We start from the raw sequence: 19,032 nt of genomic DNA, 5'->3' as shown, positions 1-19,032 counted from the left end.
CTTAAGCAAAGGTGGCAGTAATGGGAGGAGGAAAAATTCCAAGGATCAAAGGTTTCCATCAGAATTCTTAGAATGAAAATCAAGTGATATGCACACGTGTGCACCGCAAGCATATCTTATGCGAATAAATCACATTCTGGTTAATGCTTTGGAAGCTGCTCACTATGGTCTCTGCAGATTCCAGGAAACCTGGGTGGGATCTGGAGAAATTGGAAAGAGAAAAGCAGGCTGGAGCTACACAAAGACCACTTAGGAGACTGAGTATCTGTCTTCAAATCCCGCTGAGCAAGACCAACGGGAAGGCAGAGGCTGGAGAGGGTAGAGATTGAGGTGCTCCCTTTGCAGGAAGACCGGGGGCCCTTGGGGTGCCTTGTGCTGGTTTCAGGATCGGTGTCATCGCTGCACCTCTCCCTCTTGATCGCTTTTTTACTTAAATGGATTTATTTACAAAGGACTTCTGTAGTCTTCGTTAAAACAAACACAAACACCATCACTGTGCCATAAATAGAAGCTGAATGAGTGAGTTCAAGGAAGGCGGGCTGGTATCACTCCCTCCTCGGCAGAGGCCCGTGTCTGCGGTCTGGCCTCCATGGGCTCGGAGGAAGATTAGAGGGGTGTAGCAGCACGGGACCCTCTCCCAACCGGGACCCTCTCCCGAGGCAAAGGCAACGTGTGAAGGAGAACTGCAGAGATGAGTCGGCACTTAGGGCACCCTTGTTGGCGACCACCTCTCCTGCCCTTGGCCAAGGGACGGTGACCCGGTGTGGCCACCCACCCCATCACTGAGGTGCCCCTGAAGTGCCCGGCTGGCCACAGCCCTCTGCACGGGGAGCTCACGTCTCCCAGGCTGCCCTTCGCGGCCCCAACACTCCTGAGGTCGAGCAGCAGGCTATGTCTCTGCAGACTCTGCCCTTGAACTTCACTTCTCTCGTGCAGCTGCCCAAAATCCATTTCCTTCATGAATTTGAAGAAAGCGTTGGCAGTATCTGGACCTTTTCTGTTAATTCATCCAGAAAGCGTTGATCGAGCTTCTATCACAAGTCAGAGAGAGAAAGGCAGAGATAGAACTGGCCCTTGCAGCCCAAGAGGACGAACTAGGCATTCCCACAGGATCATTTCTTGCTGCTTTCAAATGAGCTCCTGAGGGCACAGGGATGGCTGAGGGGGCGGGAGGAGGCAGCCCATTGCGGCCTGGGGCCAACGGCAGGGGCTCCCCAGAGAGGTGAGCCCTGAGCAGCCCTGGCGGCAGGAGAGCTGCTGCCTGGGGGAGAGGCAGGAGGCTGACCACCAGCACAGAGATGTGATCAAGGCCTGGTGACCATCAGAAAACACTAAACCCACCCAGGCACAGGAGGCGACCTAAAGGCACATGGCCAGAAGCAGTTCTGCATTTTGACCAGAGAAGCTAAGGTTCAAGTCCCAGCTCTCCTCGTGCTGTGCCCCTCTGGATGAATTATTTATTGTCCCAGAAGCTCGGTGTTCCCACCAGAAAGGTAGAGACCATCCTGCCTCAAAGGCCACACGCTCACCATGCAGGTTAAGTGGGAGGCTGCACCATGGGGACGTGGGGGCAGGGGGCTGAAAGCCGGCATGGCACAGGCATGGAAGGGTCGGGAAGCAGCCCCTAGCACATCCTACTGGGCCAGGGAAGGCATGACAGGAGTCTCAGGGCTGCTGGTAGCTGGAGACACCAGCCCCCCAGGGAACACCCCTAATGCCACCTCCTGCTGAGCAGGCCTTTTCCTTCAGAATCCTCTACACAAGTGTAGGTTCAAGTTACCTGCTGCCCAAGTGCCTCCCTGCTCAGGCCCCACCACAGAGGCCTCGTCTAGGTTAAAGCCAGCAACTTCTAGGGAAGTGCTACATCTCTGAAAAAAGTCTATGATGCTTCATCCCCCTGAAGAAGTATTTCTTATCAAGTTAGTTGCGCACTGGAATGTTCCCTTCCAACAGCTCCATGATGCTGAAAAGATGCCCCAAGCCTCGTTCACACAGTCATCAAGCATCATTATTAACTGGCAGCGCCCCCCCAGCTCTTCCCACATCCTAACTGTCCCCATTTTAAACATTTGATTAGAATTCTCTGTTGCTTTTTTTTTCACAGCTCTCCAAATAGCAGCAAGGAACACAGCCCTCTGGAGAGAGCATTCTAGCAGGGGAGGGGGCCACAGCCCTGGGAGTCCGCAGGGGGCTAGTCTGTGCCCTCACACCAGCTCCGTCTGCACACAGGGACGAGTTCTGGGGGAGTCTGGCTTCTGACTCTTGGAACAGGGTCTTGGGGGCTGCCGGTGAGACAGCACTCAGTACAGGGAGGAAGAATTCTGGGCTCAGCTAACACAGAATGTTTGCAACAGGCTCGCTGCAAAACTTTCCAGAGACCTCCATACCCTACCATGCATCAGCAACCCTAGGGGGGCAGTGGGCAGTGTGGGGGACCTCCATCCACCTCAGAAGCAGGTGTCAACAGCCTGAGTCACCCTCCGCACTGCCCTCCAGCTCGGAAGGGCTCCAGAATCTGACAAGTCAGCCTCAGGCGAGGCCTGGCGGCAGAGGGACTAGCACTGGTGGACTACGGACTAGCACTGGGGAAGGGGAGGTGCGGAAGGCCAGGGTGGCCAGGAAAGGAGGTGTGAAGTATTTATTGTCTAGAAAACTCCCATGCAGTGAGTGTGCATGTGGTCGAGATGTCCCTGGAAACTGAGGCTGTAAGTGAAACAACAGAAGACAAAACGGGCCCGCAAAGGAGGTTTCCACCAGGGTCTCGTCTCAGAGAGGTTGCCATAAAGCAACTGGATGTATCACAGGATCTGCCGTGAATGGCCCTCAGGTCCCAGAGGGCTTGTTAAAATACAGATTGCTGGGCATCCAGCATTTCTCACTCAGAGGTGGGGAGCCCCAGGTCCTGCCTCTCCAACAAGCCCTCGAGATGCCCATGCTGGAGGCCAGTGCACACTTTGTTAGCGAGTGGTCTGGCCTTTGAGGCCCCCATGTCCCCTTCCCCACGCAGGAGAACATTCTGAGGGCCACCCTCCATCCTCTCAGCAACACTGGGCCAGGTGCCAGGTACAGGAGTGCGTGACCCTTTGTCCAAATAGCTCACCAAGCATTTAAGGCCTCCGGAAGACAGCTGTCTCCTTCCTATCCTCCCACGATCCCTGGCTCAGGGCAGCTCTAATTACCACTTGATGTTCATTCATTCACTCAACAAACATTCCGTGTGCCAGTGCCCCCTGCTCACAGACCTCCAGCCCCAGAACCATGAGACATGCATTTCTGCCCCTGAGCCGCCAGCCTGGGGCTGCGCGTGGAAACAGTCTGAATGGGCTGAGACAGCTCCCGTTCTGCTTGTGCCAATGGGTGGCTACGAGACCCAAGTGGACTCCAGGGATCGAATAAGTCTCATCCTTCTTTTCATCCAAAACACCCTTCCCTGTCCAGCACTGGCCCCTTGCAGTGGGCTGTGCCCTCGAGACCCTAGCTGGCAGACAGATGCCCCGTCCCGTGAAGAGCCTCTCAGGCTGCCGGGACGCAGGACCCAGGGCAGTGTGTGCCACAGGGGCCAGTGTGGCTGACCTGGTCAAAGGGCAAATCCAGGCACCCCCTAGAGATTCCAGCTTCCAAAAGCCGCAGAGGGCTCCGCCGTGGCATTAGCATCATGCAGAGGACGCGAGCCAGCTGCCCCGGCACCATAATTAGACTTTCATGGGGTGTCAAGCAGCCTGGCCCGACTGCCAGCTGGGGTCCTGTTCCATCTGGTGGCCTCCGTTAATGAACCCGTAAGGGACTGGGCCGGCTCATTACAGGCAATGCAAGGGAGCAGGGGACCCCCCCCCATGCTCCCCTAGTTCCCCCCACCTGGGCCCCTCCCCCCATGTTCACAATGAGACCAGGAGGGAGGAGAGGGGCAGGAGCTGAGGGTCCTGGCTGGACGGCTCCGTGACAGCTCAGCCAGACGGGCTTGCTTGTGCGGCTCGTCAGGCGTTTAGGGGGCGCTGAGGCTGAGCTCAGCCCTGTCTGGCCTCGGGTGGAGACACGGAAACATCAAGATCTGCTTCTTTCCAGGGGCTGCTCCACAGGCACGTTTGGACAAGTGCCACCTCCTTGGTCCCCATGTTTAAATGGGGCACAATACCCACCTGGCACAAAGTCAGTGCCCCTTGAACGGGAGCAGCAAGGTATCAAGAGGCACCAACTGGAAGCACTTCTAAGTGGCAGGAAGCAGTGAGCTTTTCCCCTACTTTCCTGAATATTCTAACTTGTACACACAAGCATTTTTTACCTGTATCATTTGAAAAAACAACAAACTTTCTCCTAAAAAAAAGGGCTGGAAAATGATATTTTGTCTGCCAAGGCCTGGACAGTGCCCGGGACGCAGCCAGCAGAAGCACCTCCAGCAGGGAGGGCATCCCCGCGCCCGTGGACAGGCGAGCCTTGGGTTTGTAAATGGCTCGCCCTTGAAAAAAGCAGTTTCTCACCCCCAAATGTCAGGAGAGGAAGGCGCAGAGGTGAGCACCGCGGCTGGGGTGTTGGAAGGAAGAGCACACCCTGACCAGACAGGAAGTGCAAAGTCAGACAGAGGAGGAGGAGCCCCAGACGGGGAGCCCCCAGACACGGACCCCAGCATGTGACTTGAACTCCATTAGTAAGGAAAGTCCGTCGCCCTGTGCCACACGAAGTTGCCTTGAGGACAGTGCACTGGGCAAAATAAACCTGCAGACAGAGCCCCTATGAGTCCACGCCTAGGAGGGGCCCAGAGCGGCAGATTCACAGAGAAATGTAATGGGGGGTGTCGGGGTGCGGTGGGGAGGGAGTGTTCCCAGGGGACAGGGTTTCCTTGGGAAGATGAATCACCGCACCCTCCTCCAAGGAGGCCTGGCCTCCTTTCTGCCAGGCCCCCACCGCCCCACCCGGACCCCCGCGGCCTCTCACTTGAACTGGTGCTCCCGGGAGCTGCGGATCTTGGAGGAGAAGCGCTCGGCCAGCTTCTCCAGGCTGCGGGAGTACTCCAGCTCGATCTCGGCTTTCCGCCGGAAGAATTCCTGGAGGTCTTGCAGCAGCTGCAGACGCGACTCGGACTGCTGCTCCAGGCATTTGAACTGCTCCACCAGCTGCGTGCGGATCTCTGTGGGCACAGGCAAGGGCAGGGCGTGAGGCTGACGTGGGAAGCAGGTACCCCCTTCCCAGCTGGCTCCATCCCGGCCCAGGCACTGCCATCCTGCAGCCCCCTCCCTGCCGCCACCCTCAGCACCCAGTGCCTCCCCGGGTCAGAGGCGTTGGTGGAGCTGGGGCAAAGACCGAGCACAGACCACCCCTTGCCCCACGGTCTACCCTGATGATCCCCGAAGCTGGCTCACAGCAAGTCATAATACAGTGTCTGCCGTGTCACGTGCTGCCAGCATTGCTGTTTCTTCCACAGGATCGAGTAACTTGGCTGCTTTTCCTACAGCAATCAACTACGGAAAGTGGACCGTTTTGTACGTGTGTTGAGGGGAGCACTAGCCATGTTGTAGATAGAAAATGCATTCCACGAAAACAAGCAGGTGGTCATTCCATCGAGAGGTGACCTCCCACGCAGGGCCCTAAGCCTGAGCTGCTCACTCTCAGCAAAAGGAAAATGGGAGCGAGACAGGATTGTAGCAAGACTTTCTCCAGATGCAGTTGGGACTGGGGGGTTGCAGGGGGTGACAACATTCTTGGGTTTCTGTGTGTATTCCCGCTGAACTACCCTGAGTCCTGTGCATTAGCATCACAGGCAGCCCCACTTCAGGGAACCCCGACTGCCACAGACAGGGTCTGCCACCAGCGTGACAGGGCCGAAGTCAGGGTGTGGAGAGAAGCCACAGCCGCAGCCCCAGGAGCACGTAGCCTCCTCTCCCAGCCCCGGTATTGTCACCGCTGCCGTCCCATCTCCTTCCCTCGCTCTGGCTCCTGAAAGCCGCTCGACAGTCTCCTCAAAGCACCTTGCTGATGCCCTCCCTGCCTAAAGCACTCACAGCAGCCCCTTGGTGAGAAATGAGCCCAAGCCCTGAGCGTGGAATTCAGGACATCCACCACCCAGCCACGAGCCTCACTCCTCAGGCCTCAGCCTGATGGACTCTCCAAACTTCCAAGCCAGTTCTTGAAATGCCCAGTCCCCCTGCATAGGTGGGTGCCCTGTCTGAAAAGGGGACCAGCACCAACTTAGCATTCTGCAGAGCAGTGCAGCCTGGCCTAGGGCACAGGAAGACTTCCCCAGGGGTGCAGGCAGTGGGAGTTCTAGGAAAGCAGGTGCCATCGTGTTATAAATTCCAGCTCTTCCCTGCTCTGCTTGAGAGCGTCTCCTCCTAGAAGGTATTAGGCTTCCACTCTACCCCCCTCTCCACAACAGGTCTTCTCCCTCTTTGCAGAACAAAGACCAACTTTACCTTAAACGAAGGAAAAGTGCCCCAAAGTGCCAAGATAGCAGGGTGTGAAAAATGCAATTTAAACGTTGCTGTTAGCAAATCTTCCTTTAACCAAGGGACCAGAGACTCCTTGCTCTTCAGAGTCTGGTCCATGATCCAGCTGCACGAGTGAAGCTGATGGGCTAATTAGAAACTTGGAAACTCAGGCCCCAATCCAGACCTTCTGAATCCAAATCTGCATTTTAAGATTTATTTATTTATGCATACAAGAGCTGGGGTACAGGCCAGAGGTGTGGGGGATGAGAGAATTCACCTGAGTCAGAGTGGGGAACAGAACAGGCAGGTCTACTGAAATACACTGCTGAGGGGAGGTCTGCTGCACCATGTGGGTAGCTCCCTGGCTGGGGATCGAACTCGTACTGCAGTGGCTGTGGATAGCTTCATAGGTTGCGTCTTAACCCCTTGCGCCACCAGGGAGGCCCCAAATCCGCATTTTAACAAGCTCTCTGGATGGTTCCCCTGTACCTTTGCTGCGATCAACCTCCCCCCATCTCCTTACGGAAGCATTTCCGATATTATTTTATGGTTTAGGCTGAGTAACTACTTATCGACGCGCTGCACAAGTGATCACTGTAATGATAAATCAATCAGAAAGAAGGATACTTCGAATTTTACAAAGGAATTTTTTTCAATGTCCACTTCAATTTATATACATATTTTGGGTAAAAGAAATATGATAATCAATAGAAAAGTTTCAAGCATCAAAATATATTAAAATAAAATTCTGTGAAGAAACAAGAGAGTTATGAGTTCAAGGAAGTAAAGAAAAGGCACCATGTAAAATTTCTAACTTGTTCCAGGAATGTTCACTGATGGTGGTGGAGAGCAATGTGTGACAGTATACAACCCAGAGACCTGACAATCTCACTGACAGCTACACACACCAAAGAAATCCGTGTTAGTCCACAAAAAAAAAAAGTAGAATATGTAAATTAGCTCTACAGCAAAGTATGTGAAGCAACTCAAAACATCCATGTAAATTAGACTTATTTTTTGTAAAATCTGAGATACTTGTTTGATGGAATAATACACAGCAATGCAAAAGATGAACTGCTGCTACCTGCAGCCACCTGCTTGAATCTCACCGACTTAAGTTGATGAGAAGATGCAGAACCAGTGAGGCCATGCAGAACTAATTCACCATGTCAGAGGTCAGAGAAATGGTCACTTTGGGCTTGGGGTATTGACCGGAAAGGGCACATCTTTCTAGAACGCTAAGGACATGCAGCACTGCATTCTGAGTGGTAGGTGTGCTGTAAAAGTTAATTGACCTGTAAGCGATGCTGCAATAAAAAGGCAAAATAAAAGTTGCTGCTCTTTAGTTTCCATTTGCTAGTTAAGAAAGCAGTGTCGTGTTATTGCACAAGGTCAGTATTTACGGTATGGCAGAAATGATATTCTCTGAAACTACATAAACTTACAGTGAGCCATTTCAGATGTCAAGTTAAAATGTGTGAAGTAAAAGAGATTTCTCCCCCAAAAAGTTCATTTCGAGGGCAGGCAAGCAAAAGGTTTGAAAACCATTGCTTTGGAGCCCACGTGAAGCACTGCTCCTCCCAGGAAGTCCTGGGCGGTCGGGGCCCCTGACCCGCCTCTGAACTCCCATGTTCTACCATTAGTCTCAGGCTGCCTGCACACTGTGTTCATAATTCTCTCATGATGTGTGTCGTATCTGCCTCAGCACCTTGGATGAAACTCAGGGCGGACTCTCCCAGCACACAGGGGTCATCAGGTTATCAGTATTTTACAGCAAATTACTATTTACCTTCACCAAGAGCTTTTACCTCAGGGCTTTCAGTGCTGTGGCTGTGGGAAGCTCACCCAACACAAACACACACACACACATACATGCCACAAACACCACATACTCCACACACGCCACACAAAAACACCACACAACCCCACATGAACATCACACGCACACCACGCACACACAACCACACATCACAGACACCCCCACATGTCACACACACACACACCACACTCAGAACATACACACTCACACATGATACACCCCCATGTCACTGACACAGGCCACACATGCCACACACAATACACACTGTAGGGTAAGGTAAAAAGTATCAGGCTTTTCTGCCCTCCCGCCATTAGGATTGATGATGGATCTGTGATCCTGAATGCATGCCTGACGGCGGCACCTGGAGTAGGGTGTGGACATGCGTAAGTGGGTGCACCTGGGCTGAGAGTCTGATCTTATAAGGGTGGCATCACGGGGACGCCAGTAGAGAAGCAGCAAAAAAGAGAATGAATGGAGAGAGCAGAACTATGAGAGGAGCGGAGAAGCAGAGACCCCCAGAGAACGCCGGAGAGCCCAGGCAGGGTGAAGACTTGCTGGGGGCTGGGAGGCCTGCCAGCCTCCCCGCACAACACGTTTGTACACACACCACGCATACTCACTCACCCACACGGTAGTGATGGTGCCCATCTTTACAGATGAAGAAACAGAAGCTCTGCGTAAACCACGACCAGGAACTTGTCCAAGGTCACGCTTCTCTGGCCTGAACCGCACGACACAGACAGGCTGTGACGTGGAGACGCCATCAGCACTCCCACAAGTTCAAGTTCCGCCGATCAACAGTTATGAAAACGCTCTCCATTGCTTTTCAAATCGCCTTTAGCCCATCACTATCCCAAACTCGAGATAATCTCAGCATACGGGCTAGCACCTACAGAGCCCACGCTTGCCCCAGCCCGGCGCTCTTCAGACAGTTACCTCGTGGACGCTGGGCGGCATCTGCTCGATGGGGTGCACCGCTGGTGGCTCCCCACCTTTCCCCCACAGATGAGGAGGTGGAGGCTCAGAGGCAGGAGCCTGTGGCCCTAACAGCTGGTGTATGGCGATGAAGCTGGGCATGGAGCCCAGATCCACCCAGATGGGGGCAAAGCCCCGCCCCACACCTCACCAGAGGCCATATTAAAAACAAAACAAAAAAGAATTTACTTCATTTGTATTCAACTTCTTGTGTCCCTTTTGCAACAAGATGGTGGTCCAAAGATTATCTATCAGGAAAGCTGCAGCCAGGCTTCCCTCCATGGCGGGCGTAATCAGGAGCCAGTGTTCTCATAGTCAGGGAAAGCTCATAAATCACATCGTGATGACAGGAGATGATTTGGAAGGAGCAGAGAAACCTCCCGATTCTGGCCCCCAGCTGGAGCCTCTGGGCTGGTCATGCAGGGCCTCCAGCAGCCCCAAAGCCCTGGCAGCCGGGCCCACTCTGGAACCCTGGGGGGATTTGATTACCCATCTCGTTATTTCTCACTCCCTTCCAAGTCCTTCTCCTCAGGTCGGCCCAGATTTGGTTTTTCTCCTTGAAGATTTCAAAGGGAGTGAAAAAATTAAAATAAAACAGAATTGCTCCCAAGGCACAGGCATCATTCATCAGACATTCCCCCAGGGAGGGGTTCCAGCCCCAGCACAGCACTGAGGGTCACAAAAATTAAAAGGGGGTGGGGCAGGGAGGAGAGGGGCCGGGAAAGGCGGGAGGGGCTTTGATCTCAGAACCTCACAGCCCAGGATGGCCTGCCTGATAGCCCAGTGCAGGCTCCTGGTTTCACAGACAGGGCCTGGGGTCCGGAGAACCGGCAGGACAAACTCTGCCACTCAGTTCTCCTGTGTCACTCTCCCGATAAGATCCTCCATGGCTCCCCACTGCTTACAGAAGCCAGGCTCCTGTGCTATTCGAAACCCAAGAATCTACAGCTGCTTGTCCATGCCCCAGCCCACTCCTCTTCCTCTCCAAGCAACAGTCTCACCAAGGACCACCAGGCCTGTACCCACACCACAGCCACGGCCATGCCCTGGGCAGCCCTCCTGACGGAGAACAAGCTCTTCACACTCCCCACCCCACGCCAGCCCAGCCTCACAAACAGAGGGAACAGGGAGAGCCTTCAGATCCAAGGTAATTAGGAATTCTATTTTGTTAATTAATAGGCTATTTTTAGAGCAGTTTTAGATTCACAAAAAAGCTAACAAGAAAGCAGAGTTCCTGTCCACCCCTCCCCCCTTACATTGTTCCCCCATGATCCTATTTGGCACTGATGGGGAACATTTATTACAACTAATGGACAATACTGATACATTAACAGTAACTAAAGCTCATGGTTTACATGAGGTTTTATCCTGGGTGTTACATATTTTATGGCTGTTGACAAATGCACCATGTCACGTGGCACTTTCATTGCCCTAAAAATCCCCGGTCCATCTGGTCCTCCTTCTTCCCTCTTGCCCCAGCCCTGGCAACTACTCATCTTTTAACTCTCTCGGTAGTTTTTCCTTTTCCAGAACATCACATACTGGAAATCTCACTTGATGGAGGTGTCTACGCTGGCTTCTCTGCCCCAGCAGAGAAGCAGGCACTTAAGGCTCCTCCACGTCTTTTCATGGCTTGATAGCTCGTTTCTTTTTATCAGTGAATAATATTCCCTTGTATGGAATCACACTCACAGCCGGCTTCTCCATTCATTCCGTGAAGGACATGTTGGCTGCTCACAATTTCTGGCAATTACGGAGAAAGCTGCTATAAACAACCCTCTGCAGCTTTTGTGTGGACAGAAACTTTCGACTCATTTGGATAAATACCTTTTTATTCGTAAATAGACTGTTCTTAAGAGCAGCTTTAGGCTGTATGGGGAAAACGGAATTCTATTTTGAGATCGGAAGTATAGGAATTTTAGAAATCAGCACCAAATCCAAAGGGGAGAAAGAGAAGCCTCCCTCCCACCCAGGTCCACCAGCCAACTAGCCCCCTCGACGTGGCAGTGCAGGGCCAGGTCCACATGCATCCTTCCAGAAATAATGGCATGTTTCAAAGATATCATTTCCCCTATTCTAAGACCCATGATAGCATATCATTCACGGGTTCTGAACCTTACCTTTTTCTTTTAACAACACAATGTGCAGGTGAGCGCACAGCATTCTAGGAAGAACTTCCTCTGTCCCTTCCACGGCACTATGGACAGCCACCGTGAAACACTCAAGCCGGTCCCCTCTGCTGGGCAGTCAGGGTGTTTATAATCTTTTGCTAACATCAACAGCACTGGAATGAATAACCATCTCGGACGTATGCAAAACATCATGAGTGTTGAATCCTCAAAGAGGAAGTGCCAGCTCAGAGGCCTCCGCATTAGAGTATGGAGGTTGCCAAATGGCCCTGCCCTGAAATTGTCGCAATCTGTACCATTTGTGCCCCACCAAAAGTTGAGGAGGGTCACAGGGTCTATCTAAAATGCAGACGTGCTGGGAGCTGCTTCGAAATAACCACAGGTGGTTGCCGTGGGAGCGGCGGCGTTACAGGTAACCTGGTTGAACTTAACTGTTGAAGTTGAGCTGTAGTGAGGGTGAAGAGGCTTGCTAACTATTCTCTACTCATAATGTTTGAGACGTTCTATAAAAAAGAAGAGAAAAAAGAAAGGCAGATAAAGCCCAAAGCCTGAAACTGGATACAAAGCCTGCAGCTCTGGTCAACAGGTCTGACCGGTTAGAACAGCCTCTAACCTGCCCCAAGAGGCCACCGCCTGCAGGTGGCTCTCCCGGCTCAGAGGAGGGGTTGAGGGGCCTACACCCAAAGTGCAGGCAGGCCCACCCAGTTCTTTCCTGGGCCCGTCTGACCACCCTGATAGCTGAGAACTGTAGGACAGCTCCTGGGCTGGTGCAGCCCCCACTTTGTCTGTTCCTCTTGAACATCAAGGTCAAGTGCTCCTCTCCCCCTCTGCTCCACAGGGGCAGCTGGTACATCTCCCCGGTATAACACTCCAGGAGCTAACCGGGAGGACAAGCTGTAGTGCACATCACAGCCACCAGAGCCTCATCACGCCTGTGTGCAACAGGACCGACTGGCGACCGCCACCCAGGGGCCTGGCTCTGTCACGAGGCCTGTCCTATAGACCAGGGTTTGAAAGAGTTGGTCACTCGGTGATGGTGATGAGGACACTTCCCCGCGACCGGGACAATCTTCCTCTAGGAGGAAGCGACATGGTCCCAAGCATGCTAGGGGATCAGCTCGCAGCGGATGCTGGCTGTTGAGGAGCTGGGAGACAGCGACACTTCCTCTGTGGTCGGAGAGCAGAGAACCCGCTCTGCAGTCCCATGAGCAGTGTTGGGGAGAGAGGGTTTCCCCACCACCTCTGTGTCGTGTCCAGAGAGCAGCCATGCCCTCTTCTGAGGAAGGCAGAACGAAGTTGCCTCCCGCCTTCCGGACGATCAGGGAAACACAGGGCCCGCCAAGTAAGGTCATACCGGGCCCTCCTGAAGCTCTGCGCTCAGGTGGGTGTGATCAACTTCAACACGGATTAATCATCAAGGTTCTGCTGCACTGGGTCCCGAAGGATCAGGAGCATTTCAATGAGAAGAGAGCAGGGTTCATTAACGCCGAATTTCCAGCTGCATCCTCTGACCAAGGCTGCTTCTCTGTGTTTTCAGTCCTACCCTGCTCACTCCTAGCACAAAACTAGAAGTCAGAGAGCTGGGGCCAGCCTGGGACCATCTAGATGTTTCTTGGACTCCAGAGCATCTTCACATGTCTTTTCTGAAAACCATGCATCCCATATAGTCTTAAAATCATCCCACCTCTACATTGGGTGCCTTATAGTACTGGCATAAATGGAAAAACCTGAATCTCTCACCATGAATGGAAGGTGACTGTAAAAATAAATACAGCAAGCACAAAATAATGTTATTACATTCCATCTAGCTTCTGTAGCCTGAGACCCACTTTTTTTTTTAATAAAATGGGTGTGGCAGGTATTCAAGGAAGAGTTGAAGGGACATCAGAATCTACCTTCTCTTGAAAGTAATCAGAAGGACTGAAGAAGGTTAAAAAGAAAATAACTGTCCATTCTTTAAAAAAAAAAAATAGCAATATGAGATGGAATAATTCCCCTTCTATGTGAATAAGTAACTCTCTGATTTTCATATTCACCTAGAATATGATAAGATAGTCATCATACTCACATAGAATACACACCCAAAAAATGTATGTGCAAGATTCTGTATTACAGCATTGTTTATAAAAATGAAAACTTGGACCAACATAACTATCCAGCAACAGAGGATTGAATAACCTGGCACATACAAGCCATAAGCTCCTGTGCGGTTTAAAAGTCATATTTTATAATAGTCATAACCTTGGAAAATGCTCACAATATATTATTAAACAAAAAAGTGGGATTCAAAAATAGGACTTATGGTTTAGTCCTCCCAAAATGTATAGTTATTTATTCACAGAGAAAATAGTGAAGACTATACAAGAACATGTTTATTGTGGTTATCTCCACATGGCAAATTACAGATTGATTCACTTAAGCCAGGGTTTTGCAAACTCCTTTGTAAGGGGCTAGATGGTGAATATTTTCGGCTTTGGAGGTCATACAGCCTCTGTTGCAACTACTCAGTTCTGCCTTTGTAGCAGAAGAGTAGCACATGGCTATGTGTCAATAAAACTTTATTTACAAAAACAGATGCTGGGCCAGATTTGGCCCATAGGCCAGAATTGCCAACTCCTGTACTAGTCACTGTGCTTTACTATATTTTTTGAAATTTTCTATACAATAGGCACTACTTCTCTAACATGGGGAGGAGTGGTCATTTTTTTTAAATAGTATCGGTAGGCCCTGGGAAGGCCAGAGTTGGATCGAGTTAGGATCACATCTCCTCTCAGGGTGACAGCCTCAAATACCCCCGGTGAATAGGTAAATGATAAAAATGTGATTTGAGGCCTGGTATGAAGCATGGAGAGCACAGATCTAACCAAATATACTCAATTGTTTCATGTTAATGTTAATGCTGTATCTGTTAAACAAATGACTTATAAATCTCCAGCTTGTGACACAAAACACCTTCCCAGCAAATGTCACCCGTCAGCACCAACCCTGCTGGGACTCAAACCTAAAGCAAGACAGTCCTCTCCGCCACAGCTGTCCCCCGCTTGACCCGAGGAACTCGGTGAGGGCTGTTAATCCTCTTCGAGAAAGCACCTCCGGCCATGTCTGGATTCACCTGACAGTAACAGGATATGGGATGAATTTCGTTGACTTTCTGATGAGAATACCACATGGCAGCATATTCCACGGCCATGGTGAAGGCCACATATTCTATGCACTTCGCGGCTGCTGCTCAGGCACTGTACCGAGCTGAGATTGATGCTTCTGAAGCCACGTGAGTTATTACCCATTACCTCATCCTGGCAACTTTGCAAATCCTTGCCAATTGATTTTTGGAAAAGGGAAAGGGAAAAACAAGAGGGTCTGATTCAGGTCTGTGAAGGGCTTGGGTGTCGGGGAGGTAGGGGGTGTACCTGTGTGTGGTTTTCTCCTCTTTTTAGCCTTTGCGGAAGTCCACAGAGGTTTTTAAAGGGAATTGCTATCCATTCCACAATGAGGGCAGAGTAGAAATGTTCAAGGAAGTCAGCAGGCACTAGAATGAGTGTGCATGTTCACAACGCATTCACACGAGTCCTCACCACCACCACTATCAATTCCTGTCAAGCCTGCGAACCTTCAGGAAAGACTTCTCGGGAGACCCTCAAGCCTTTGCGGAGATACGAAGTTTAGCAACACCAGATAAGTGCCTCCTTGGAGGCTGAGACCAGAGACTTGTAGGAAAAGCCTCAGGGGAAAAAAAAAAAAAAAAAACAACATAAAATCCTAATAGTCGCCTAATGGTTTGACAGCTGTGGTCTGCTCCGGCTATTTCAGACTCAAACGAGGACTGGAAAAATGAGCAAGTTCCATCTCTGTCTCAGGTGTCACCTCCTCCATAAGCTGGGATTGACAGTGTCTACTTAGAATTGTGGTAAAATCAAATTAGGCCATAATCCAAACCCAAAGTGTTCTGTGAACAGCAAAAAGTTCTACCATGGATCTAATTCTTCTCCTTGGTCTGATTGCCATGACTTTAGAAGAACCCACTATCAGCAAATTAGCACCAAGTGCTGCTTGCCCCACCACCGACTGCGGACTGCGCCGTGAACACGCCGCCAGCGCATGAGGAACAGCACGGCCCCCTTTGCAGACACAGCTCCCAGCCCTGGGGGGCATTTCCACGATCCAGCCAGAGCCCAACCACTCACACCGGGCTTACAGCAAGCACTTCCTACCCCTTCCCACGCTGGTGTAAGTCTGTTTGTCCTTTGAGCACAATGTGGAACTTTCTGCCCAGCTCACAGTTATAAGCTCACGCTTATTAGCCTGTGCTCGACAGTGTGATGGGTGGGTCTTCCTGTTCCCTGCTCAGGCAGCGATTGCTCGTGAGACTTCGGGCAAATCGCCTCACTGCTGTAGGTCATCCAGTCAATGGACTGTTTTGGGTCGATGAACCACGCTCAGGTTCCCAACCTCTGCAGAGGTGGGGTCTTTGCATTAAGGCCTCTTTAGCTTCAAGAGTTAACTGGAGGTCAACCAAGTGGGCAACTCTTCGTCAAACACAGCTCTGTGCCCAGGTTGGACATAAATCAGGTAATATGCTCCCAAGTCCAAAAGGAATCCCCTCCCAGTCAAGGGGCCCACTGCCTGCCGCAATCACATGGAGATGAACTCCACTCCCCAGTCCTTCCCTCCTCTTCCTTCCTGACCTTCCCGGCCTCTAGCAATTTCTCCCCAGCACTGAGGGGAGCCTCAGTACAGTCTGCTCTGGCAAGAACATGACAACGACAGATCCTCACTTCCGAGGCACTGCCTGTTCCCTCCAGCTGACTTCTATTCTCCATCCTGAATGAGGAGGCCGCTGCGGATCAGCCCATCCGGGAAACAAGTGCATCAGATGCCATCTGATTTTGCATCCCCGTCTCCAAGACCAAGCTGTTAAGGTCCTGAGAGTAGTCCATGGCAGGAAATGTAGAAAACACCAACAAGGGGGGCGGCAGAGACAAATGCTAGGCTGTGCGGCCTCTTCCATGTCCGTCTCAGAAAGGCCAAGGAGTGCGGGCAAAATCAACCCTTCCCCAGGAAAGGGCAGAGTGGACCGGCACACGCCTGTGTCCAGGAGGAGGGTGCCACGGTCAGAAACTCCAGGAACCGCAAAGCCAGCATTTCTCCCAAGGAGTTCCAAAGACGCCTATGCCCATAAAACGCCCGCCAATCCCACCATAAACACCATGCCCCTGAGTCCCCCCATGTGAGGAAACATCGCCTCTGTTCTACTCATTTGAACTAGACACTGGCCATCACCTGACCTCCACCTGCACCCCATCTATCACCATCTTCCCAGCCTTCTGCCCCAACATCTCTAAATCTTTCCATACCCAGTCCACCCCCCGCCCCAGTTAAGTCCTTCTGCTAGTCCACCCCTCCACCCCCAAGTCTCCAGCATCTTCGACCCAGACAGCACATCGGTCTCCAAAACCAGCTCCATCGCCTTCGCTCTTCTTCCAGCGTTTTCCAATCGATTCTTCTTTGGAATGTGAAGATCTAACACACGTCACCACCAGCAAGTCCTCATCTCCCCCACTCCACCTCCAGCTTAGCATCCTTCCATAGACTTCCTTTTTAGGATCAAGACCCAAACCGTAAGGTGCTTGGAGGACAACAGGCCCAGGCCTGCAGGACTCTGCATGGTGTGGCTCTCCACCGCCCCACAGGGCCTGTCTGGTTCCATCTGCCCCGCGCTCACTAGCTTCTGGCTCTCCACCTCCACCAAGCTCTTTCCTGCCCCAGGGCCTTGGCACTTGCTTCCTTTCATGCTTTCTAAACCCCTCAGGCCTCCCTTTGGGGAAACTGAAGACCCACCCCTGGTGTCACTGTGAGGTTAGGGTGTAGACACCTGGTAGCGCTACATACTCATCGGCACTACGCATGCGCCAACCTGGAACTTCATTCTTATGCCTGCCCCCGTGCTCACTCTTTCTTCCCTAAGTTAACAGCTTTATCTTCTACTCTAACAAGTGCTTTCAGAATACTCAGAAGGGGCATTCAAATTCTGCTTTCTATTTAGACCTGGAAACCTCAGGGACATTTTTCTTTTTCCTCATATTATATTAACTTCTTATTTTACTCCTGGCCCCAACCCCCTTCCTCCTAAGACAATCCTTGTCCGCTTGCCCATTTCTAGCCAGTCATTCACCTAAACATTCCATCGATACGTATTAGCATCTGCCAAACTCTATGTTGAGGATAGGAGGTTACAGCTACTGGGCTGACGCAGGACTGCCCTGAAGAAATTGAGCAGAGACCTACATACATAAAAATATGACACCACAAGGAATTGGAGCGGAGGTATGCACGGCAGACTCACACCAAGGCAGCAACAGGGACCTCTACAGGGGACAGAGTGATCAGAGGCTCCCCTGGTCGGTGGGCCCAACTCTTAAGGGCGGCCAGGAGCTCCCCAGGGGAGAGGAGGGCAGACAAGTCAGCACGAGTAAATGACAGGCCAGGCCCCAAGGCCTGGAAGTGCAGGGTGTTCAGGGACGGGCAAAGTATGCAGCAAGGCTGGGCGCTCAGCAGTTGAGCGGGATGCAGGGGAAGCACAGACAGAAAGGGTTCCTTGGAATCAGATGATGAAAAGTCCTGAGGACCACAGCCAGAGCTCCACCTTTACCCCGCGGTCAATGTCAGAGAAAACCTGCTGACAGACAGCACAGGGGACAGGAGAACGTGGGTAGAGCAGACAGAAGTCGAGGAGTCAGTGAGAAAGCTACTGCGATCACAGGGCCAAGAAGCAGGCAGTTCAGGTGTCTCTGGCTCTTACAGAGGCCCGCGTGCGTGTGGACGTGCGCACACTTGCATGCCACCAGGGCAGTTTACAGTGCTGTGGTGGGAGAAGTCGCACACAGCCCCCGAGGCTGGTGTGAGACATGAGACGCGGCAGCCTCCAGCCCTAAGCGAGATGCAGGCAGCCCCAGCATCGACTCTGAAGTGACGTCATACACCTATGGGAAGGGACTTAGTCTGGGAGGAGAGGTAGCTTCCAAGCAAGATATAGGTGTTACATTTACCCCTCACCCGTGAACTCCTACTCATGCTTCAAGGCCCGCTGCAGGTGTGCTGTGGGAGACACTGAGATTCCTGGCAGAGTTGGAGAGAAGGGTGTCCTCCATACTTGGACTTCGATCAGGGATAGCCCTGGGGCCACACAGACCAGCAGGGACCCAGGGACTTCCAAGAGGATGGAGTGCGCCAGGCACCTGCACTAACTGATGCTGGGCACTTCTCCAACTAGTTTTGGAGAAAAATACCCCACTGGCTCTGGAGACAGTTGGGGGTAGGAGGGTGCTGAGGCCTTTCATTCCAATGCACAAAAAGGGAGTTCAGAAGGCCGGCCTTGCAGGATGGAAGGGAGAAGCAGGGGAGGGCAATAAATGCTCGGGGCTGGGTGCTCATCTGAGCCCAGTGGGCCCTGCTGCACCATGTGCTGTTTTTGTGGCTCAAGCACAGCCGGCTCTGTGCCCCTCTCTCAGCTGCGCCCCCACGCCCCGCCTCCCTCTGGTCGGCCCTGTGGAAACACCTGGTTCCCGTTCCCTCGCCTTAAGGAAGCGCCTGGATGCTTCTCACCAACAGCGCACGGTTATCCTCTTCCCTGTCATGAGTCATGTAGCCCGAGTCTGCCCGAGAAGGGCTCATCTGACTCATGATCTGTCCC

General features: G+C 52.1%; 1 protein-coding gene across 3 annotated transcripts in view; it reads right to left on the bottom strand.

The window, feature by feature from the left end:
* Positions 1 to 19,032, bottom strand: part of SRGAP3 (SLIT-ROBO Rho GTPase activating protein 3) — a gene marked incomplete at both ends in the record, with an annotated part of 162,377 nt that overhangs the window by 72,991 nt on the left and 70,354 nt on the right. For all 3 annotated transcript variants that reach the window (XM_084247703.1, XM_084247702.1, XM_084247704.1), the window contains one exon: positions 4,930 to 5,122. In XM_084247703.1, the coding sequence (XP_084103829.1) occupies positions 4,930 to 5,122 (193 nt within the window). The remainder of the gene's footprint in view (positions 1 to 4,929; positions 5,123 to 19,032) is intronic.

Source organism: Talpa europaea (assembly GCF_964194135.1).
Source record: "Talpa europaea genome assembly, chromosome: 11".
In the NCBI taxonomy this organism is placed as follows: Eukaryota; Metazoa; Chordata; class Mammalia; order Eulipotyphla; family Talpidae; genus Talpa; species Talpa europaea.
Note: the sequence above shows the minus strand (reverse complement) of the source record. Positions and strands in the feature narration are given on the sequence as shown.